General features: G+C 34.8%; 1 protein-coding gene across 15 annotated transcripts in view; it reads left to right on the forward strand.

The window, feature by feature from the left end:
* Positions 1-24,559, forward strand: part of MYCBP2 (MYC binding protein 2) — a 253,255-nt gene that overhangs the window by 77,087 nt on the left and 151,609 nt on the right. For 14 of the 15 annotated variants that reach the window (XM_045810935.2, XM_087865058.1, XM_087865059.1 and 11 more), the window contains 6 exons: positions 708-815; positions 7,178-7,297; positions 8,620-8,701; positions 16,541-16,658; positions 22,161-22,365; positions 22,955-23,108. In XM_045810935.2, coding sequence (XP_045666891.2) covers positions 708-815; positions 7,178-7,297; positions 8,620-8,701; positions 16,541-16,658; positions 22,161-22,365; positions 22,955-23,108 — 787 coding nt within the window. The remainder of the gene's footprint in view (positions 1-707; positions 816-7,177; positions 7,298-8,619; positions 8,702-16,540; positions 16,659-22,160; positions 22,366-22,954; positions 23,109-24,559) is intronic. The other variant, XM_045810930.2, reaches the window with a different exon arrangement.

Here is a 24,559-nt window from a genome sequence, read left to right on the forward strand (position 1 = left end):
TTGTTTCTGATTTTATATATGTTGTTACAGAAATCACATTTAAAGTTAGATTTATTCTTTTTAGAGAATTAAATACAACTTCTGTGATCCTGTCTTCATAAAGTAGTGATTATATATATATATATATATATATGAATGTGTGTCCATATGTGTATATATATGTATCATATCATGATTTTTGGTTTTGTTTTTTGTTGTCTTGTTTTCCTACCTGTATGGCAGAATGTAGTTAAGTCAATAACGTTTATCTTGGTTTTATAGCAAGACTGATGTGGGTATTAAATCTTGAAGACCTTGTTAAAATTTAATTATTAATTTAAAAATTAGTTGGTTTTGTTATTTTATTAGGAAAGATACTGTTTTCTATGAATGGTTTACTAAGTTTGAATATATATGATATTAAAAATATTTGTAAGGTGACTTGTTTTAATTGAACTTTCTGATTATGTACTTGAGACTCTTAGTAATTGTGTGGTAATTTTATGACTGTAAAAGATAGAAATTTTACTTTATCAACTATAGTTCAATTATTAAAACTTGTGTGTGGAATAAGGGTGGGGGATTAACCGGGGAAATTGGGATCAAAGTATAATGTCTAAAACAGTAAAGAATAAATTTCCATGCTTTTTAGTTTGAATTATTTTTGTTCATTGTAGTGTTTTCATTTTGTGAGCTTTTCTATGCACATACAAAATGTTTCTCCTCAGGCCCCCTTGTATTTGCTGGTCCTATTTTTATGAACCATCGAGAACAGGCTCTAGCCAGACTCAGATCCCATCCAGCTCAGCTAAAGCATAAACGGGACAAGCACAAAGGTATTTGGTCTTCCTTATCAATTAGGTGGGATACTTCCCCAGTTTCTTCCACTCATTTGAATTTTGTCTCTGGGAAAATGCACAAACCTTATTCTTCTACTTTGCTTCTATCATTATATAGCCTGAGGAGAAAGAACATGCTGAAAGATGTACTGTTTGTCAATGACTGTCAATCTCATTTCTTTTTATTTGTTAACTTTAATAAAGAAGACATTTTGCAGTGTATCTTTTTCTTTTCCATTTCTTTTCAAATTTCATAAAGTTGAGGGAAGGTGGAAAAATAATTATTGCTTTCTGTTTTTTATCCTTTATTATTTGCTCTTTGATGACTGCTATCTGACATTTTATAGTCCTTTTTTAAAAAATGGTGTTTGCTTTAGAATTAACAAAATTACTAAATTCAGTGTAAGTGATAATGAGTTGATTACTATTAACACTTTTCCATTGTTTTAATATTAAAGTTTATATATACAATACACACAAATTACTTGGTATTTGAGGGTTTGATGTAAGCAAAGAGTGAATTATATAGACCTATTCTAGTCCTCGAAAACTGTGAGAGGTCTAGACAAGTCTGTGAGTTGACTAAGAATCTATTTCTGTGTAATCTTTGAGATCTCACAGCTCTGGGTTAATTAGAATTATTCCTAAAGCAAGCTTATTTTCTTTTAAATTATAGTATGGGTCAACTAAGATCAGGAAAGAATTTAATGCAGAGAATTTATAAATGTATATACAAATTCTGCCTTGAATCCTGGCATGTGAACAGGGGCTCTTTGACAAGTATAACGAAGTTGCTGCTGTCTTAAATGCCCAGGATATACCCCACAAAATAGAATACAAAGTTTTAAAAATGTACATTACAGATAGACAAATTAACCTATTTTATGTCTTATTTTTCCTTAGTTGCAAAACTGTTACAGACTAATTTTATTTTTAAACTTTCATATGCAATATATTATAATTAACTTTATTTATTTACATTTTCCTGTCAATTTGCTACTTAAAGCAAAACCACAAAACAAAACAAACAAAACCCCTGTTATTAGTCACAGCACAGGTAGAGCACTATTTAAGATACATTCTACAGAAGTAAAAATTCAGAATATTTTACATCTAATATGATTAACCATAGGAAAATTTGTGATTGCTTTATTTACTGAGTGGTCTAATAATGCCATAAATATTTAATTTAAGGAACGATATTTGGGGGTACTATATGTAAATTATTTTATTGCCAGAATCTCTGATCTCATATTTTATACTATGCCACTGTTAGGATGGATTTTCTCAGTGTCTTTTTTTTTTTTTTTTTACCCCCATTTAATGGAAAGTGGCATTTTTCCAGTACTTTACCTGAGGTTAAATGTTCACATTTCATGAAACAGTTCAAAACTTTTCCAGCTCCATGTTAGTATCTCATGGCCAAACATCTTTATTTTTGGCAGAATTTGAAAATGAAATGCTAAATGAAGACTAGGGCTACAAATTTAAAGCAGACTTTTCACAGGGTCTTCATTGAGTAGCTGTAGAAGTTACTCAGCAGTAACTAGCCTTACTTCCATCTCATCTACCACACGTTTATTTTATAACAAAACTGCGTTTTTGTAGCACCCTGTCTAGAAGGACTTACTTGTGGTATTACAGCATACAGCCAGTTGTGTGTATGTGTATGTGTTTTTATCAGGTTTTATAGAGTGAGACAGTTTCATCTCTTTACCACCAAAATGAATTTAAAGTGTAAGTAATATTTTATCAAATGGTGCTCTATTTATGTAAAGAGTATTAACTTACCACTCACTAATTCCTGTACACCGCAAATTCTCTCTCCATCCTCTGCATTCACTGTCCCTGTCATTTAATCATCTTGCCATGTACTGCTTTTACTCTTGCTACATATAATCACAGTCTTTTAATAAATTTTTCCTACATATGTTTTTCTCTTTTTTTCTTACCCTGGTTGTCTTCCACTGAGAAATTTACTATATTAATTTTTGTGTTCTGTCTTATATTTAATTACACTGGTGGTACAAATTGTAGGATGGTAATAGTTAAAATTGTCTCAACTATAACTTTTTTGTGGGGGTGTTTGGAGGGTGAGAACTGTGGATTTATTGTTAACAGGAGTGAGTTCTAAGATGGAAAGTTGGAGAGCTTCTGGCTGATTGGAGAGAATTCAGAAAAGGTCACAGAATGCATCCTGTTACAGGCAAATTTTGACTAGAGGCAAACTAGACTATGTAAGGCTCAGTTAATAAGTATAACATATAATCTATAAAACATATAGTAAGTTATTTTAAAAATGTAACCATAGACTATATTTCAAACAGATAACTGAATTAACATTTGTTTCAGCTATTCAGTGCCTTATGTAGAAAAAGATTTTGATACAGTACTCCTAGTTAGGAACATCTGAATTGCTCTGGAGACAGTCTTGAAATCTGGCTTGGAGAAACTAATGTGAAAACCTGAAGGCTCACTGATAAACAGCTGTGTGTATTTTACATCTATTTTCTATTTAGAAATGGTGTGTTGTAATGGAAATATTATAGCCTTTGGAATTTATAAATTTTAGTCCCAATATTTGTCATTTTTTAGAACTATGTGGCTGTTCATAAATTGCATAATCTCTTTGACTTCAGTTTTCCTTTTTTTAAAAATAAGAATGATAATTCCTAACTGAATAAGTTGATATGAAGATTAAATTAAGATATATATGTATGTGTATATACATATATATTCTTTGAATTCTTTGCTTTCTCTTTTAGAATTATCCAAAAGGTACAAAATTGGAGACTTGTTAAATATCTAATTAGTTTATTTTTACAAAAGACTTAAGATGTCAGCCATTTGGTGGTTGTAAAATATATGAGCCTTGTTTTTGATTAAACTCCAGAACTGCTCTACTACTTGTTACTTTGGGCTGGTTACTTAACCCTTCTAAGCCTTGTTTTTCCCAGCTGCAAAGTAGAGTAACAATACTGACATCATCAGATTGTATTGATTTTAAAAAAGCAACAATAGTGAATATTGATGGAGCACTTTTTATATATTATTTCACTTAATCCTCCTGAGGATCTTGTGAGGTAATGTACATTATTACTGGTTTATAGATGGGAAAGCAGAGGCTTAAAGAAGGTCCAGTGTCCAGTTGTCATACAACTAGCAAATAGTAAAGCCAGAATTCCAATTCACATCTCTTAGTCTTCAATGCCAAAAGCACTTCTCCACTGTGCTATTTAATTTTTCAGTGTTTAGCACAAAGTAAATGCATAGCTAATTGTATTTGATAAGTGCTTTGCTGTTTTCTTTTAGTCATTTTGCTCAAAGTACTCACTGTTCTGTGATACGTTTTGTGATATGCATGACTATAAGATTACCCAAGAAAGTGTAGATTTAAGTAAAGATTAAAAATTAAAAGTGAGAGTCCTTCAGATATTGAATCTTCTTTTCTCTATGTATGTACACAAATATGCATAAATAGTGTAGCATATATATATACGATATTTTAGATACATATCTGTCAAAACTTTATAGCTATTATAGTTTCATTATCACATATGTATGAACATACTCAGCATTAGGGGAAGATGCAGATATGCTTATACCTAAATGGCCAGTTGTAAGAATATTCAGACCCAATTATTTTTCCTGCAAATCTGAGGTTAACTTCATTGCTGCTCATTATCACTTTACTGAATAACGAGCTTGAGCAGAATTAATCTTGCTGAATTTCACTTGCTGATTCTTGAATTGACACTGAATTTTTGGCTACAAATCAGGTAGCCTTTTTTTTCTTTGATAACCTATAAATTTCTAAACTGTTAGAAGTATACTTGATTTTTTTAACTGACATCAAATACCATACAGATATATATTTTTAAAATTCTTCCACTACTGCAGATAATGATCAAGAACTTCATCCCTGTTTTTTTTCACTTGTTATCTTTTCACCATCTGTAATAATTGAGAGATTATTTTATATAGTTAGACACAGGTTTGTTTAGATGAACTTGAACAAAATGTTTCCGGTATTATTTTTACCTTTAAATAATAACTACTACTCTTTTAACCTCTATGATTTTAATCAGTAAATTACTAGGCTTTTTTTTTTTTTTCTCCTTCCCTGTTGCTATACCTCTATTGTGGGATTTGTGTCTATATTTATTAATCTCTGACTCATGGGAGAGGGCAAAATGCTAAACTCAAAGGTAAAAACTTCTAATTAAGCATCAGTACATTTATATAAAGTGAAATGATACTTGTAATATTGAATTGAACTAAGTCTGACAAAATCATGTGAACACAGTTTGTTTTCTCTATTAAATTAGATTTGATTTTAATAATCAGATATTTTTACCAGTTGAGATAAAGCTGTAAAATTTCTATACATCTGTCATCTTACTTAGTTTTTAGACAATATTTATTCCTTTTTGTATTGGCCCTTGTTTATATTAACCATTCCACTGTCTTTCCAAGATGAGGGGTCTCTGAATTAAGATTATATTTCATTTTGGATGGAGTTAAACAAAATGTTGTGATTTTTTTTTTCTTTTTAGCCCATTCATTCTTGTAGATTTAATTTGGCAAACCCACATTAGATAATTTAGCAAAAGAGGAATCCTATTCTTTATCCTATTATAGTAAAACCTCTCACTAATTCAGAATTTATTATACTTCAGATGCAGTATTTGTGATCTTTTTTGAGTAAAAAATTCAAAGTAATTTCTTCCTCTGAATTTTCAGGGTCATACTTATAAGGGGAAACCTGTCTAAAATCACTAGCTTTTCAAACCAAGGGCTCAAGAAATGAAGGATTCCTTCAACGTGCCTTCAACCTCTGGGTCCAGCAATTAATTCTTGTATGTTAAAGGACTTTCATGTTTATGGTACATTTGTATGTAATATAGGCCTATTTTGAATTATAATGTAGGTAACCACATTATATTTTTGTAGCATTTAGTTTAATATATAATCTGTACTACTTGAAGGTATTAGAACTGAATTTTTACCTAAATGTTCTATGATTAAGACCTTTTCAGTAAGTCATATGGGCCAACCCATTCTATGTTATTCCGAATTAGTGAGGTTTTACTGTCCTAGTGTTATAAAGAGTTTAAAGATTTTTGAAATAATAGAAAGTTATTTAGTTATAAAAAGGGAACTCATAATTTCGGCCAGTCTTGTCTTATCTAGATTATTACTAAAGGTTAGAGATATTGTATAAAAGAAGAAAGGGTAGCATTGAACATAAAAGAATTTGATGTTATTCTGTCTAGCATTTGAAAATGGGCAATAAAAATTCATATGTAATTAAAAATGTATGTAGATCCCCATGTGTATCTGCATATTATACACACTTGTTTAGAGTTGCTATACCGCAGGAGAGTGGCTTAGACTAGTTGACCTTTTGAAATTCCTTCCAGATTTACATTTATTCCATGTGCAAGGAATTTGAATCTTGATGATATAGAGGTCATATTTTTGTGATGTGTAGTTATAGATTAAGAAAAATGAGTTGTCTCCCTTATTTACACATTCCAAACTAAAGTTTTATATTGTGGAATGTGATTTTTATTTTATGACCAGAATGCCAGAATATTCAAAGTCAAATGTAAAAAATAAGGGTGAAGGGAAATGCTTGAAGCAAGTTCAAGGGAGGAAATTATAAAAAGAAGGGGGGAAGAAAGAAGAACTGAAACAGAAAGGTTTGGTTGAGAGTAGTGTTTGGGGGCCAGAAGAAGACCACAAAGTAGAATAACTGAGGGGCAGGGTGGGACAGGAAAGATGAATGAGAGCCAGCCATTGGATTATAACTTATTGGATAAAGCTCTTTGGTCTTTATACATTTTTTGAAGTTCAATTGAGTGTAACAATACTGATGGACAGCGTAGCCTTTCTGAGATGTATATGGGAAATCTAAGTCATTTGCAAGTCAGCTAGCAATTTTTTTTTAAGTGACTAGTACTAACACTGAGTTTAAAATAATTGTTAAATGACTTTGCATGCAGTTACTTTTATGCAAACTAAATTTTCCCATGTAAACTATTTAGAATTTTGTTATTTGTATAATTTAATGACCCATTTACATTACGTAACTGACTAGCTTAATAGGTTTTATCCATAACCAAATCTTATCTCTGTTTTTATTGATTTAGTCATATTTGCAAACAGAAATATATAGCGTATCTTTCCAAAATTGCTTCTTTGCAGGTAGATTCTTGATCTATCACTTCTAACAGCTGCAGATTCTTCTTGCTTGTTTCTCTTAACATTTTTCTCTTGTTCTTCCATAGTAAACTGATTTAAAGTTTTATTTTGAAGATGAATAATGGCTTAATCACAAATTATAACACTTACAGATGGAAGTGGAGAACGAGGAGAAAAAGATGCCAGCAAAATCACAACATATCCTCCAGGTTCTGTGCGATTTGACTGTGAGCTCCGGGCAGTACAAGTCAGCTGTGGATTTCACCATTCAGGTAGCAGCTGGAACTTTAGGGTATAACTGCATTTTTACAATTGTGCTAAATAACTTATTTGTTTAGTTTTGACAAATGTACTCTATTAAGTATGTGATAAAGCTGTGGTATGGCAGTTTCTTTCAACTCTGTAAAAGCTTTGTATTTGTTACAGAATCTCTTTTAAAACTGTGGCATGATAGAATCGGTACTTGTCTAGAGATCTGGTTTTTAATCTGCTTTCTGATGGACTTATTTTATAATTCAATTAATAAAACTCCTGAAGATGAAATAATCTAAAATCCCTTTGCACTCTAGGAGTCTGTGATTTTTATCACCTGGTCCCATATTTTGCTCCTGTTCAATGAAAAATGTGTGTCAACAAATTTCTTTTCTTAAAATGTAGAACATAATTAAATTCTTAGTAAATTATTAACATTTGACCTGTATAGCCTAGGTTGTACTATGCAACCTTTATAAAAAGAAAAGATGTTAAATTCTTTGGTACTAAATGTATTTCCTTATTTGATAAGGCATTGACAGATATTAAAGTTCTGATATTTCACTGAAGTTGTGCATAATTGTACAGGGCTCAAACCCATCCGCTACCTATATAATTATCCTAGGTATGAGAGAACATTATTTTCTATGGATTTTCTACTCATTATTAAAAAGGTTTTATAGTTGGCCCAAACTGATGTCTTATTAAATATTAATATTATTAAAGGGCATTTATAAGAATGTTAATGTATTATGAAAAACATTATGCATTTTATAACCTACAAAAATATTTTACAGAACTAAAATTATATTATCTTACTAAATGAAAATTGCCTGTGATTCAGTTACCCATTTTTTTTTAAGTTTTTATTTTACTCATCTGGTACTCATATGACAGGTGCACTCCTTAATCCCCATCACTTATTTCACCCATCCTCCACCCACCTCCCCTCTGGTAGCCATCAGTTGGTTCTCTAAGATTCTGTTTCTTGGTTTGTCTCTCTGTCTCTTTTATTTCTCTTTGCTCATTTGTTTTGTTTCTTAAATTCTACTTACGAGTGAAATCATATGGTATTTGTCTTTCTCTGATTTATTTCACTTAGCATTATATTCTCTAAGTCCATCCATGTCATTGCAAATGGCAAGATTTCATTCTTTTTTATGGCTGAATAATGTTACATTGTATATATGTATACCACATATTCTTTATCCATTGATGTCAATTACCCATTTTAATGGCTCTGTAAATTTTAAATAGTGAATATTATACTGCTTTCAGTATTGTTATGACAGAAATATAAAATGTATATAATTGAAAAAAAAGCTGTGTATTTTGGTTTCAGTGGTTTTAATGGAAAATGGAGATGTCTATACATTTGGATATGGGCAGCATGGACAGCTAGGACATGGAGATGTCAATTCCAGGTACTCTGACTTTTTGTTTGAAGATACTGTTTTGTTTTACTTTTTCTTTTCCTCTTCTTTTCTTTTTTCTTTCTAAATATATATTTCTACACTTGAAATCATATTTATATAACTGTTTTGTAAAATGTGGCCCATAAATTATTGGTGGATCTTGATTTTGTGGTTGGGTGCTTTTGTGGGGATAGATGATTTTGTGGTTTCAGAAGAAAAGTTGATTTACATTTATACATTGAAAATATGAGTGACTATGATTATCACAAAATCCTACTATAGTCTTAATAATTACTATTTTTTTAAAGACTGTTCAGTGAAAAGAGACAGTGAATATCCCCAAATTGCATTTTTAAAAATCAGCAATAGATTCATTCATATTCCTTGATGTTGTCTGTTTTGAAATTTTGGTCTAATGTTAACATGAAGTCATGGAACCATTTGAATAATTTTTAAATGAAACATGTGGTCTCTCAGAGAAAACTGTTTGACTTATCCAGAATAGTGAAGAACTGGTTGTGGTGGAGACTACCAGACATTGCCTTAAACTCATTCTTCCCTCTTCATTTGGTAGTAGAGTTTTAGTTGATGACATGACTAAGCAGCTAAACCTTCATTTTCCTGCCTCCATTGCTGCAGCATATGGCCGTGTGAATTAGGGTGATTTGTGCTTTGGAACCATGCTGTTAAAGGGGAGGGGAGTACTCTTCCATCTCCTCTCCTTCCTTCCCACCTTGCTGCCTGGAGTCCATGTGTGGTGGCAGGAACTGGAGAAGTCGATACAGTGATCATAACTTGGAAACCATAGAGACTGGCAGAGCTACAAGATAGAAATAGTCTGAGTCCTTGATACCGTAGAACTGCCACATTAGCTTCTTACAAGTGGACTGTTAGCTGAGAGAAAAATAAACTTCTGTCTTGTTTAAGTCCCTGTTACTTCGGCTTTCCTTATAAAACATCTGAACCCATATCCTGCTTAATATAGTAGTGAGAGCGCTTTTGACCAAAAGTATAGAAAACCCATCTTTATTAGTTCAGGACTTGAAGAAGTTGCTAAGACAGGATGTGATGTGCAAAGGATTCATTGGGAGGAAGCTCCTGTGGAAGATAAAAGGGGAAAGAGCAGAAATAAGCAGGGAAAACTGTCAGACACAATGCAGGTCTGACCCCTGTGAGAGGAAAGAAGGAAAAAGGATAGAGTAGGAAGTGTCTAGAGTGAAGTGCAGTTCTGAGAGAGTTTCAGGCAGGCAATGGGATGTCCTCAAGCTGAGGTTGCCTTTGGAGGAGCCCCAAGTTGGGCTGGAGGGTCCAGCATTACACCTTCCCCATGCTCAGACATAGGCTGGCAGCATCCTAGGGGAAGAATGGCCTCATGGATCCAAAGGGACAGCATCTAAGGCTGTCAGTCAGTCAGCTATGCTCCCTAAAGTAGGTTGTCAGAGATCTGAGTGACCCACGTATATGGCTGCCTTACCATTGAAACCAGCCTTATTGATCAAGTCTGGAGATATGTATGGCAGCTTCAGGTCAGACTTTGCCATAAGAACCTTCTTTCTTTTGTCAGTCTCTACTCTGCCTCATTCTCCCTTGCAGTCATAAGATACCTGCCGGAATCAACTGGACATGCATGGTTTCTCTTTTACATACAATGAATTACTCAAGTCATTAAATAAAATCCAGGATTTTCACTTTGTTCTGAAACCACCCCATTACTCTGGCAGGGATGCAGTTATTGCCATTTAGATGGTAAAGACCAGTGGTTCTTAATCCTGGCTGCACATTGGAATTACCTAGGGAACTTCAGAAATCCTATGCCTGGATTCTACCTCTAGAATTTCCAAGAAGTGTATGTTGGGAGGTGGGGGTGGGTGGAGGCGGCAAGAGCAGTGCTGGATAGGATCAAGAGTTTTTTCCTAAAAGCTGTCCAGACTCTAGTGTGCATCAGGATTAAGAACCATTCACTGTCTGTCCCTTGAGGGCAGGGTCAGATCCATTTGCAGTGCACACAAAATGGGTATGAAATGGAATGTCCTTAGTTACTTTGATGAATGTTGTTGCTAATGAGGAGAGATGATTAAGGAACCATTGAGTTTAATTTCTCACTAAAAACATAAGTGTAACATACATTTGGTATTCTTGTCAAGAGATTTTTAAAGCTATCACAATCTTTTTCCTTTTATTTAAGTGTTTTATTTTAATTCTAGTTAGTTAACAAAAACTATCACGATCCTAATGACTAATACTGTGCTTGGAAAGAGAGCAAAAGGACTTTGGCAGAATTAGTTTATCAAATATCACTGGATATGACATTTGGATATTGGACGTTGGACATGATAAAATATCAGTGGCTTGCAGGGTTGAGCAGTTACTGTCACAGGTGATAGAAGGCAAAGATATTTTGCTTTATATATAGTTGAATGATATCCATGATATGCAGAGACTGAGTCAGGGTTGTAATTTGTATGGGGAAGAATTTGGCAACTTTTCTGTTTTTCACTGAGGCTCATGACACAGAAGAGGGTTTATCCTCATTTTCATTATCATCATCATCATTGTTGCTGTTATTTATTATTTTGTAGTCATGGTATAAGCTGAGAAAAGTACGTTATGGTTAGACATGATGGACCATCAGTCGTGTGCAGCAAGAGGGCACTTCTTCACAGGTCCTACTTTGTGCTTAGATGCCATTCCACAGAAAATAATTGCTAAATAACTATATTTCATGGTCTCTCCTGAGTAGGAGGGAAATAGTGAAAATCACGATTATAATCAAGTCACAGCCCTGAGGTAACTGTGCAATATGAGAAATGAACAGCATAAGCACAAGATTCTGCTACACTACATTGAGGTGTAATGGCTGTTGAAAGAGAAGTGCTCTTTTAAAATAAAGAGGTTACCTAAAAACATTGTCTCGTAGACCTGACTGTATCAGTGAGCACCATCCCTTAATTTGCAGTGACTTGCTCAGGTGATGCTATCATAGCAATATGTTGAGTATTTTGAATAGCTGGAATTTATCATCTTCACAAAAATATAATAGATATAAAAAGATATCAGGGTTTCTTAAGAAGATTAAACTCTGGTAGGGTTTGTCTTAACTGTTCAAAGTTGTTCTTTTCCCACAGGTACATTTTCATTCCTGGTTCCTTTGACTGAGTTGTAACTGGAAGTTTGTAGCATGTGGTGTGGGGAGAGCTAAACTGGGTAACCCAGTGAAATAATGCTTACACACTGTGCCTGGTGTGCTAAACAGAAATTAGCCAAACCTGTTTCTGTTGTAACCAGTCTAGTTACCCTGTTTGTCTTGACCCATGTAGGACTTGGAAGGCAGGACACAAGATCTGTGGTATTAATTCAGAAACGAATTGATGACGTATGTGGAGGAACAGCCCCAGAAGGGACAGAGCCCCTATAGCATACATGTTAACTACCACAAAGAAAACATTTAATAGATACTTAGTTAAAATAAAGTGTGTGGTTGGGGGTATTTTTAAAAGTTTCTATCAATCAAGTGCTTTTAACTGGAATTTGTTGTATAGTACACATTAATAATGTGTGGTTAATGGAAGGTCAGTATTTTAGTGTGCATGGTGGCAAAGACTAAGAAAATGTTATTGATAGTCTCCTTACTTAATGTGTTGTCTTGGCAGAATGACTGAGTACATTCTCTAGTTTGGGTCCTGATTTTATCACTTGGTGCCCATATGACCTTGGGCCAAGTTACTTAACTTTCCTTGTCTCCGTTTCTTCCTCTATTAAATTGGAATAAGTATATTTCCCTCAGAAGGTTCTTGTGAGAATTCAGGGAGATCATGCCTGTCATTTACTTAGCACAGGGCCTAGTCCACAGTAAGTGCTCAGGGATGTTAGCTGCTGCTTTTTAAAGTGAATATCAGAAAGCTTGTGCGGGCTTTTATATTCACTCAGGACATGAGTCTACAACCCTCTTTTTGGTTTATTTTGTTTAGTATGCTTCTAAATGTCTGAGTGCCACTTTTTTTTGTTTGTTTTTTACCATTTTCAGTGAACCTTAACCTGGATGTTGGCAAAGAGATTATATGGTTTAGATGCTTTTATTTTCTGTTTTCCAGTAGAATTTTGATCATTCTTCTAGTGTTTTTGAGTTTCTTCTTTTTCTTGCTAGACTGTCTTCATTCTGCATTAATATGTTACTCAGTCATTGTATCTGGAACCATTTAGACAAGGTTGAAATCTTTGCTTCATCTTTTTCCAACTACGTAACTGCAATTTACTAGGCCTTACTTTAAATATCCCATAGGATTGTTGAAGAATTAATGCAGTGTATGTAAAATACCTACTGTGCACACATGCATGCAAACATACACGTGTAGTTTTTCTTTTCTGTTCTTCCTGTTTTTTTTTCAGAATAATTTAATGAATAGGTTCACTAATATTATGGAAAGAGTTCAAAGACTATATTAGAAGGTCCTCCACCAGCTCTTGGGAAGATGCTTTAAGTTCTTCATATCTACCCATAGAGTTATTTTAATGATGAGTGATACATTCTATGTAAAAGTGCTTGGCAAACTACAGACAGGTTAACTATTATAAGAATATTCCCTTTATTCTTTGCTACTGGGCATTTAGAGAGCATTAGTTCACCATATAGCCCTTAGGGCAATTGATTTTTTGGCAAAACTCCCTGTAGCTCAGAGTTGAAAACCATTTACCTTTCACTGCTATTCTTGGTCATATTACTCCATCCACAAGTTAAAAAACTACTGCTCTTTTGAGGAGAGGCCATTCTGCTCTACTCCCCTTTTATTACCTACCGTTGAGTCAGTTGCCTTTCATTCATCAAAAATTTAGTATCTGTTTCACAGTGTTTTCTGACTGTGAGTCTTGTCACACTTGTGAGTGACTTTTGAATGCTTGTCAGTGGTCCCATACAGTATACTTATCTTGACACCTTCTATGTAGTAAACTTGACTTCCACATTCATGGTAGTCATTCCCAGGACCCATCTTGGATCCAGCACAGCTCCAACTCTGAATTCTTAAGTTTAAACACCTCCTACTCTGATGCTCATTTCTTCTTCTATTACTTAGCTTTACTTTATTTTTTTTTTTCTTGGCCTTTGACTTCATTTGACTTTATCAGTACTTCATTCCCCACTGCCCTCTACATTTTTACTCTTTTCTACCTTTTTTACTTTATTTTCTCCCCAAGTTAGAGATTGTTATTTGTTCTCTTCACCTTTACTCTTACCAGTAACCTCAGTTTTCTTTCCCTCTTGGTCTTGATGCTAGGGCATGGCAAACTTCCAGCATGGATCAATCTATCCATGTTTTTCTGTGTCTAACTTAGGCTTCTGGAAAAAAGTAAAGCCTTGTACGTATGCAGATTGTTACTGGACTTCCAGATTCAACCAGGTCTTCCACAGTGGGCAACCATTTTTCTGCTTTGCGGTTTTGAACTATTTGGTTTAATACCTCTTGAGAATTTGATGAAAGATGGGGTCTCTCTTCAGAACAGTAGATATAAGAATATACACATACAGGTTGGCTTACAAATTTAGGAGGTTCAAGGATCTCCTGAAGCTCACTCATAGACTTCATAGAAGTCCTTTGAATCTTAGTTAAAAACTCCTGGTCTACATATTTATTTGTTCCATTCACCACCATCCCTTTTCTGTAATCTTCAAATCCTCTGCTTACCCATTTCTTTCTTCCCCTCAACACATGACTTCTGTTTACATCACAGCAAAAATAAAAACCATTGGGTGGGAAAATCTTTAGCCCACCAACTCTACAAACCTGTCTGCATCCATATTACTTCTTTCCTCCTTCTTCATGTTTCTTTGAAAGAGAGGGACCTGTTCTCACCGTGCTATGAAGCCTACCTAACTTTTCCTTAGGGATCTAGCTGTTTCTTTTCTCCTCTCTAAACTGTTTCTTTAGCCTTTTTATCTCCACTCATGCCTTTAAACTTCCACAAATCTCTATTGTCTTAAAAGGGACAAAGCCTCATTGAGCTTCATTTTTCCTTTAGCTGTTGGTTCTCCTTTCTTTTTCTTTTTTGTGCGGAGATTCTTGAAGGGGTTTTGCGTAGTCTCTGACCCCACTGTTAACTCCTCATCTGCTACTGTTGTGCCTATTTTCCACCAAAGAGATCTTTTTCTTGCTAAATCGAGTGGTCACTTGTATGTGTATCTAGAGTATTTAGTGTGTACATTATTTCCCCCTTCTTGAAACCTTCTCTTCCAGTGACTGTCTTCATACCGCATTTTCCCAGAGTTCATTCTTCCTCTTTGTTATGTCCGGGATTGCTGTGAGCTCTTCCTCTGTCTGTACCTGAAGTGTTAGAAGAAACTCATAATAAAAATGAAGATCTCTTCTTTGCTCTAATTGTCTTGCTAGCTAGATCTCATTTATTTTCATGGCTTAAGTGAACGTTACCACCATCTGCCTTATTGCTTAAACAAAATACCTTCCTGCCCTGTATCAGTCACCTGCCAAGTCTAGTCAGTTCTGTTCCTTACAGCTATCAAATTCATTAATTTCTTTGAATTCATACTGTTTTTCGTTCGGACCGTCATCATAACTCCCCAGATTATTTCGAAATTTTCATAACTAGGTTTCTAGGTGCTATTTGATGCAGCCTGAATAACCATTAGAAAATATATTTAATGTAATTTTTAAAAATTTTAAATTATCATGGGACACCTGGGTGGATCAGTCGATTAAGGATTTGACTCTTGATTTCGGTTCAGGTCATGATCTCAGGGTCATGAGATCAAGCCCTGTGTCAGGCTCCACACTGAGCAGGGAGCCTGTTTAAGATTCTCTCCTGACCCCTCTGCCTCTCCTGCCTGCTTGTACTCTCTCTCTCTCCCCCTAAATAAAAAAATGAAATTAAATTTTAAAAAATTTGAAGTATCATAATTGTCTCTAGAACAGAGCTCTCCTATTATGTGTTGACTATTTCTACAGTGATTATTCTAAATACAGATAATGATTATTCAAAGTGGTTAATAAATGCTTAATAAAGTCATATAAAGATGGATACAATGGATATAAGGATGTCATTTATTGTAATAGTTACCATTTATTCAGTGTTAACTGTGTGCTGGACACTGATCCAAGCACTTGACTTATATGAGCTTCTTTATTGTTCATAGGAACCCTACAGGGTAGGTACTGTTTATTATTATCCTCTATGTTAGAGAAGAGAAAACTAAAATACAAGAAGGATGAGTACCTTGTTCACAGTCTTGGTCACAGTGCTGGTGTGTGGTGGAGCCAGGCTTTACACCCAGGCAGTCTAGCTCTAGAGTTTGAGTGTCCAGCCACTGCTTTAGTGCCTCTCGTCATACTGTATTCTGATTTCATTAACCACTATGTTAAAATCTAAAATTATAGCTCAGTTAAAAAGGGTAGAAAAAAAGGATATAAAATTGATTGTTTTGTATAGCTCCTGGATTGGATTCCTGTTAAAGCAACATATGATTTTTATTTCATCCAACAAGTATTTATAGAGATCTCTAACATGCCATTGCTATAAAAGGTAATTTTTTTTTCCTTTTAAAACAAAGGTAACACCAGTCTTTCAGAAAAAATAAAAATTATGTGTCCATAAGTAGGGTAGTAAATTCAGGAAATCTTTTTAATAATCTCTTTAAAGTCAGTGATAATGTCTTTTTCATCTTTATATATCTGGCACCTAGGATGGAGGTAGGCATATAATACCTCAATAAATATTTACTAAATATACTATTAGTGCCTTTTATCTCTTCTATTCCTTATTGCAATGTTTATTTATTGCTTTTTATTTCTGTTGAGTCTTGTAAGAAATTGACTTAATTTTTTTTTTTTTTTTTTAACCTAGGGGATGTCCCACTCTTGTTCAAGCTTTGCCAGGCCCTAGCACACAAGTTACTGCAGGCAGCAACCACACGGCAGTACTTTTAATGGATGGACAGGTCTTCACATTTGGAAGTTTTTCTGTAAGGAACTTTTTAAGCATTAATAGTATTGCATTGTACCATTGCCTTACAATTTGTGTTAGCTGTTTTTTTCTGGTTTCAGTGAAATAATTATTCAGTGTTATAATTATTGCATATGCATATTTCCTGTCTTCACATCCAGCACACACAAGACCTGAATGACATTACTGTGAAATAATTTTCTTCTCCAGTGTAGTATTAGAATTTATTAAATTTAACAGCTGTGTTAGAATTTGACATGCTTATTCCAGGTCAAAATCCTTTAAGCTTTCAGTAGAGCTAATTCTGTCATTTGAAAGCTTATTTCCCAAGTAGCTTGCAAAGATTCATTTTCTTAACATATAGAAGTGTTTCTAATTTAGAACTTTTTAAAAGCTTGGTTTTCTTATTAGATTTGTTTAAAATTATAGTTTCCTTTTCTCTCTCCTCTCTCTCTGTCTCTCTCTGCTTGCCTGTTTTGCTCTCTTTTCTTTTTGCCAAAGCTTGAAAAGAGCGAAAATGCTCTGAGAATTTTGTATAGTTTGGCCATAGTAGAGATCAAGGAAAAGCCTCATAGACTGTGCTGATAAGCCGGTACCATCTCTGACATGGTAACTATTCAGAACTCCACGTGTCTCTGGGATGTAATTTGCAACTAATGATTTTTTTAAAATACAAATGTGAACTTTAAGAAAAAATCTTTTATTTGGGAATGGTTTTAAACTACAGAAAGATTGCAAAAAAAGGAAGAATAGTGCATAGAACACCTATATACTCTTGAACCAGCTTCACCTATTGGTAACATTTTGATTTGCTTTATCACTTGCGCATGCGTGCTCTTGGTCTCTCTCAAGCACTGTGCGCGCGCGCACACGCTCTTGTGGGCGTGTGAAACATTTTTTTTTCTGAATCCTTTAAGAATAACTTTGCATATATTAGGATCCTTTATTCCTGAATACTTCAGTTTGTATTTTTTTGATTGATCCAGTAATTATTTTTTGGCATTTTTTTGTCTCCTCCAGTCTAAGATCAGGTATTGCATCTGATTGTCATGTCTCTTTAGTCTCCTTTAATCTTTACCATTTCTACACCTTTTCTTTGTCTACTGTGATGACATTGACATTTTTGAAGAGTATGGTACTTCAGTTTTTGTTTTGTTTTGTCTTTAATTAAAATGGTCCTCATTTTTGTTTCTCTGATATTTCCTCACTTTTAGATTCAGGTTGTGTATTCCAGGCCAAAATACTATGTAAATGATGTTGTGTTCTCCTCAGGCATCACACCCAAAGGCACAAAATGCCTACCTGGAAAATGTCTGATTTTTCTACTGCATAATTTGTATTTTTTCTCTTGAAACTAAAAGCAGTTTATGGGTTGACTCTTTCAATAAGACAGTTTTAAGGTAACAGGTTCTCATACAGTTTCCCCCTAGATTGAGATTCCCATTCTTCCCTAAACCAGTCTTTGCTAGAATGATTGCAGAATGATGATTTTCCAACTCCAGCACCCCCTCACATTTACCATTTGGCCCTTTGCATTTTGTTGTAAGCAGGAGCCCTTCTTTCTCATTTCTTTTGTTTGGTACAGATGCATGTATTTGTATTGTCTTCATTACTGTCCATAATTATTTGGGTGCGTAGATTGTCTCAGATTTCATGGATCAGAGTCCCTTTGAGCTGGCGCCTGTGCTCTTGTGGCATGCCCCTTCATTTGGGGGCACTTCCTTACTTCCTGGCATAACAAGTTGTTTCAGGCTTCTCTGTGTCAGTCCTGGAATCAGCCGTTCTCCAAGAACATGGGTTCTTTTTAGTGGGGAATAGTTTTAGAGACCAGTTGAGCACTAGGTGTATTCACTGCAATGGGATGTCTTTATATCCCCAGTCCACATATATACGCATATGTGCATATGTGTAGGTATTTTAGAAATCGTAAACCCAAACCAGTACCTCTAATTCCAGTCCATCCCCACAGGGGTCTTTCTTACCTTGACCCATTCCATGTTTGTTTCCTTTCTTCCACAGTAAGAATTCTGGCTTCTGACAATATGAGTACATTTATTTCTCATTCACTCAGTCCTGAAGTATGAGTAAAATAGTTTTATATTTGCTTTTCCCTCACCACTATAAAAGCAAACTCACTGAAAGGAGTTCAGGATTTGTCTGTCACTCTCGCTTCTGCCCTCTCTCACCTGTGTCCTTCCCCACAGCTGAAGGTATATAGTCAAATACTGTGTTTATAAGTTACTTGGGTTCTTTCTCCCCACCCCATTGCAGTGGAATTATGTTATTCCTTTGGAATAGAGTTGGATTCATTTGTTTCAGTTTGCCTTTTTTTATTTTAAAAAAACTTTAGTTAATATTAATAGGTACAAATAACAGAATTCTTTGTGAAGAGCAGCAACAGACAAGGATCACCCTTCTTCCCCTTGTCCCTGAAAACTAGCCCTTTTTACAGGTCTGTCTGTTTTCACCCTATCCTGGGGCAGGGGTTCATCTCTGTAAAGTGAGTAAGATCTGACGTCAGGGGTTGAGGGAGAGAGATGCCCTTTCAGCATAGAGATAACCTTGGCCTCGAACAATGAATGAGGCTCCCTAGGGGTGCCAAAGGGAGGGCAGAAAAGAGGGAGATTCAGAGGACACAGTGCTGTTCCTCTTCTCCCTGTGGTAACAGTCTTTCTAGCCATTCCTGGGAAGACACTCATTAAAATGCTGATGCCTAGCATGTCCTGTCCTCTTTGAGCTCTCAGATTTTTTTTTTTTTTAAGATTTATTTATTTATTTGACAGAGAGAAAGCACAAGTAGGCAGAGCAGCAGGCAGAGGGAGGGAAAATGGAGGAGAGGGAGGAAGAAGCAGACTCCCTGCTGAGCAGAGAGCCCAGTGTGGGGCTTGATTCCAGGACTCTGGGATCATGACCTGAGCCGAAGGCAGACAACTAACTGAGCCACCCAGGCGCCCCTGAGCTCTCAGACTTCTAAGGAAAGGGGCTTCTGGTCCACTGCACTGTTTCAGTTTGCTTTTAGTTTTAGGATCCCTCCTCTCATATCTTTAGATATAATTTTATTTTTTTTTGAATATGTATAACGTTAACATGTTTCCAAAAGTTAAAGTTACACAAAAATAGTGTACTCAGTCAAGTGTCATTTCTTCCCATATCCCCTTTACTTCATGCTTGTAAGAAATGAACTTCATTGTTTTCCAGTTTATCCTACCTGTGTGTATTGTGTAGATACAGGTGTATGTGTATATATGTACACACATACAATTATTTCCCTTTCTTTATTTTTCAAAAGGTAGCATTTTATATATACCCTTATCACTTTACTGGATCTCCTAGAAATCATTCCGTGGTAGTTCGTAGAGATCTTCCCTGTTCTATTTTTTTTTTTATCTGCATAATACCTTTGTGTGTACATCCTATAGTTTATTAAAACTATAGTTTCTTATACTTTGACATACTTTCCAATATTTTGCAAGTATTTCCCAATATTTTGCAATGAAAGCAATAAATACTGTTAAGAGGTGTATCTTTGAGGTAGATTTCTAAAAGTAAGATGTCTGGGTTGAAGGTTAGTGCCTATGTAGTTTTGTGGGACATTAACAGTTCCCTTTATTTTTGCATTTTCACCGGCGATGGTTGAAAATGCCTATTTCTCCACAGCCTTGCCAACAGAATATGCTGTCATACCTTTTAAAATTGTGTCAGTCTCATGGGTGAGAAATGGTCCTGCACACTTTGAAACCTTTTTCCTGTACCTGGTGCTGTGAACCTTCATTTCATATTTTGACATTAAGGGTTAGATTTTCTCTTTGAGAGATGATTTTACCAGTACTTTTTCTCAATCCTCCATACTCCACTGTTCTCTTTCATAAGCCACCCTTTTGTACTCTCCACCCCCTCCAGCTTGCAGTGGCAGGTCCAAGGTAAAGACTGTTGGAATTTGGTTTCTTCCTCTGGTTGCAGGTAACTTAAAGGTCATCAGATCTGCTATTTCCTAAACTGCTGAAGGCTTGAGTCGTATGTGGATTTCCTCGCCCTGTGTGTTGCTTTTATGTTGTTTGGGGAGAATGAGAATGGTAATAATTGAAATCAGACAGCCATTTTTGTCCTCTATCTGCAGAAGTCCTAGTTGTAACCTTTTATGAATTTAACTATGGTTTATGTATAACCACATTCAGAATCCCTTGGGGCTGTTCAGGCATCTGTCGTATTTTTGCATGGCTTTTCTTTACATTAGTTGGTTGATAGTAAGGGAATAAATATTTATTTCGGTAGTCAGTGACAAATAGAATTATTTTTCTTCTAAAAGCATAGTATATCCTTTTATATGATATATTTTGCTCACTGTTCACATTTTTTTGCCTTTTTGTTTGTTTGTTTTGGTCAAAAAATAAGGATAGACATTGAAAGAAGCTGAGAATTAACATTGAAACTTTTGACTTCTTCTCTGTTCATGTGGTTGCCACACTTTTCCCTCCCCTGGTTCAGCCCAGGGCTTGAAGCTCTGTTGCTTTTGCAGTCACGTTGTGGCTGTATTTTCTTGCTGTGGTATTGAAGGAGTGATAGAACGCACTAGAAACCTGATATTTGGGTGAGAATTAACCAGGCTGTTTGCAGTGCTCCCGTGTTCTTCAGGTATTTTGCTAATGATTTCTCATTCCCAGGACTTGCACAGGACCCTGGATGCCATGAGACAGCATTTTCTACCCTCCAGAGGGCTTTTGGAAGGGGAATGCTTTGGGGGGAGGGCAAGCTCCTGAACCAGGGTGGATGTATGTTTACCCATCCACCATCAGCATTCCTTTATAGCTACTACTGGCTTAGTAATGAGAGACTTTCTATTGTTTTTTAAATTAAAACCCTTAGACAGTAGTAGTTTTTGATTGAATTAACAATTATTTACTTAAGATGTCATACCTTACCATTGATTATGCTGTTTATCTTGAAACATAAATAAAATGAATTAGTAACACATGATCATGTGTAAAAAAATGTAATTTTCTAATTGTATTCATAGCTGTAGTATTCAGTATTTTGGCCTTTACCCAAATATTTTCAGACTGTGTGATTTTAGTAGTGACTTTCCATCATCTTAAGTACTATCAACTTAAAATATCGAAGTGATTTTTTTCCAAAGTGATTCTTTTAAACGAACAATTTGTAATACTAATTTTTTAGTATTACATATTAGTAACATATTGTATATTTATTATACTTTTTTATTTAAATGTAGGTGAAGACAGTATTTCAGGGCAATTTCTTAGATGGAAAAATATTTCAGCTTTATTGGCATTTTCTAATAGTACACTTTGTGGTTTATTAGGGGAGAGTTCCTAAGAATAATAGAAATTATTTTATTTACAAATTTTGGTCTAAATTTCACATGAATTTCGTTAATAAAAAAATTACTAACAATTGATAATTTCTTATAGTGCTGTTTTTGTCTCCTGTCTTCTTAACTTTATAAAAAATTATAGATTGTTTATCTAGTAATGTTTTTAATATGGTTTATTTAATCTTTTAGAAAGGACAACTGGGTAGACCAATTTTGGATGTTCCATATTGGAATGCAAAACCAGCTCCCATGCCTAACATTGGATCAAAATATGGAAGAAAGGCTACCTGGATAGGTGCAAGTGGGGACCAGACTTTCTTACGCATTGATGAAGCACTTATTAATTCTCATGTGCTGGCTACATCAGAAATTTTTGCCAGTAAACACATAATAGGTAATACCCCCAAACAAACAGATGTTCCTCACAAAGATTTTGGGATTGACAGTGATTGACAGTAAATGGTTCAACTTTACCTATCATGAGATATATGATCTTAGAGGTTTTTGTTTTCTTTCTATTTGAAGAAATTTCAAAGAAGCTTCTAAATGTCTGTGTTTATATGAGTATTTATAAGCTAGAGAGTGGTGGAAATATGAGCTAAATTATGATAGGATAAAACCTGTATTGGAAGGAGTTTTTCTGTATTGGTTCTTGTTAAATAAATGGTAGAAATTAATTTTTATGGAAGGTTACTTAAGTCAAACTTTGAAGTTCAATCTATACTTGTGTCTGTGATATCATAAATAATTATATAGTAGTGATATAGAAATTAAGAGCATGTGTTGTGGATTTAGACAGCCTGAGGTTTTGGTACTAATTCTATTACTTCAAAGTTTTTAATTAATCTATTTAAATCTCAGTTTCTTCATCTGTAAAATGGATATAATAATAGTGCTTCCCTTATAAATAATACTTATCTTCTAAGCTGAGGCTTTATAAAAAGGTAATGCATTTTTAAGATGGATAAATATCTTTCCCCAAGGCTTGGTACCTGCTTCTATATCAGAACCTCCTCCATTTAAATGTCTCCTGATAAATAAAGTGGATGGGAGTTGTAAAACTTTTAATGACTCTGAACAAGAGGACCTGCAAGGATTTGGTGTGTGTCTTGATCCTGTGTATGATGTCATTTGGAGGTAAGCTCTGTTTATAAAATAGAGTAGTAAATAGTTTCTGATCAAATTATACTCTTGTGGTGATATAAAATTCATGTATAAGGCAAACTTTATACATGAGAACTCTCTTGTTTAACTGTGCTTCCCAGGACCTTTGCAGTGCAGTGCAATGGTTAAAAGCATGTGTTCTGAGCCAGGCTGCCTCGGATTATCCCAGATCCACAGTTTGCTTTCTGTGTCACCTTGGAATGGTTACTTTGACTCTATGTGCTTTACTTCTCTCATTTATAAATTTAGGGTGATAATAGTACCTACCTCATAAATTGTTATGAAGAGTGAAGAATTTAGAGCAGAGGCACATAGTAGGTGCTATAGAACTGTTTGCTGCTGTCATTATATTAAGCAGTTTTACTTTCAAGAGTTCTGTTGTTAATTATTTTTGATCTGTCAGCAATCCTGTCTAAATTGCATAAAACTCATTCTATTTTCTTGTTTCCATGTATCGAATTATTACCAACTATGTAGAAGAAATCGTGCCGAAGACGATACCGAATAATTAAGATAAATGCCCTTTATGAATGTACATAACAAAATCCCCGTATTGGTAGAGAAATGTAGAAATATATAGGATTACCAAACTCTAGAAACTATAAAAATGTGGAAAATCAGTACAGGTACACTACAGACTCAAATTATATTTACTTAAAATTTATTGTGGTTCTTTGGATACATAATGACTAAAGAAAATTGTTACCCTCAGCATTTCTAGCTTTGAATACCAGTAGGAGGTGTACCCTACATTACCAGATGTGTACCCTGCATTACCAGACCGACTCATCATAGGACTTACCTTTTTCTTTTTCTTTCTTTTTTTTTTTCTTTCCCTTTTCCCCTCTTGCATTGTTTATTTGGCCAGCCTCAGTGGACAGAAATTAGATAAATTGAAAGGTTTAAGTGGCACCAGTGAGGAATGAAAAAAGACCTTTTTGTCCTCTTCCTCTGCCCATGCCTACTTTCATTTCTGTCAGTCAGCCAGGTCTTAAGAAGCCATGTTTTCTATCAATCCTAAGGCTGCTTTCAGAGTAAAGGAATTACAATGCTTCCCAGGTTGCTGACCAGCCTACTGTCTTACTTGGGCATATTTTGAGAAGACTTGCAAGCCAGAATTGATTGAGTAGCACTTTTCAATCTCCCTAGCAGCATTACACAAGATAGATAATGAGAGACTAGAGGTGAGTAGTCTTATAGTAATTCTTATGGAGACATGAGGTACTAAGAACCAAAATTTGAGTGGTCACAGTGGGATAGCATGGAGGGGATAGAAAGGCACATGGTGTAAAAACAGACTAGTCATTAGTTATTTACTGATTACAGATCTGTGTACAAGAGACTTAGTTACCAAAGAGCAAGCTCTGGTTTGGACTTAGGTTTAAATTGATGTTTTATTTTCTGTAATCTTTATATGTCTTATA

The sequence above is a fragment of the Ursus americanus genome, chromosome 10, assembly GCF_024610735.1.
Source record: "Ursus americanus isolate L20-20 chromosome 10, mUrsAme1.1.p, whole genome shotgun sequence".
NCBI lineage: Eukaryota > Metazoa > Chordata > Mammalia > Carnivora > Ursidae > Ursus > Ursus americanus.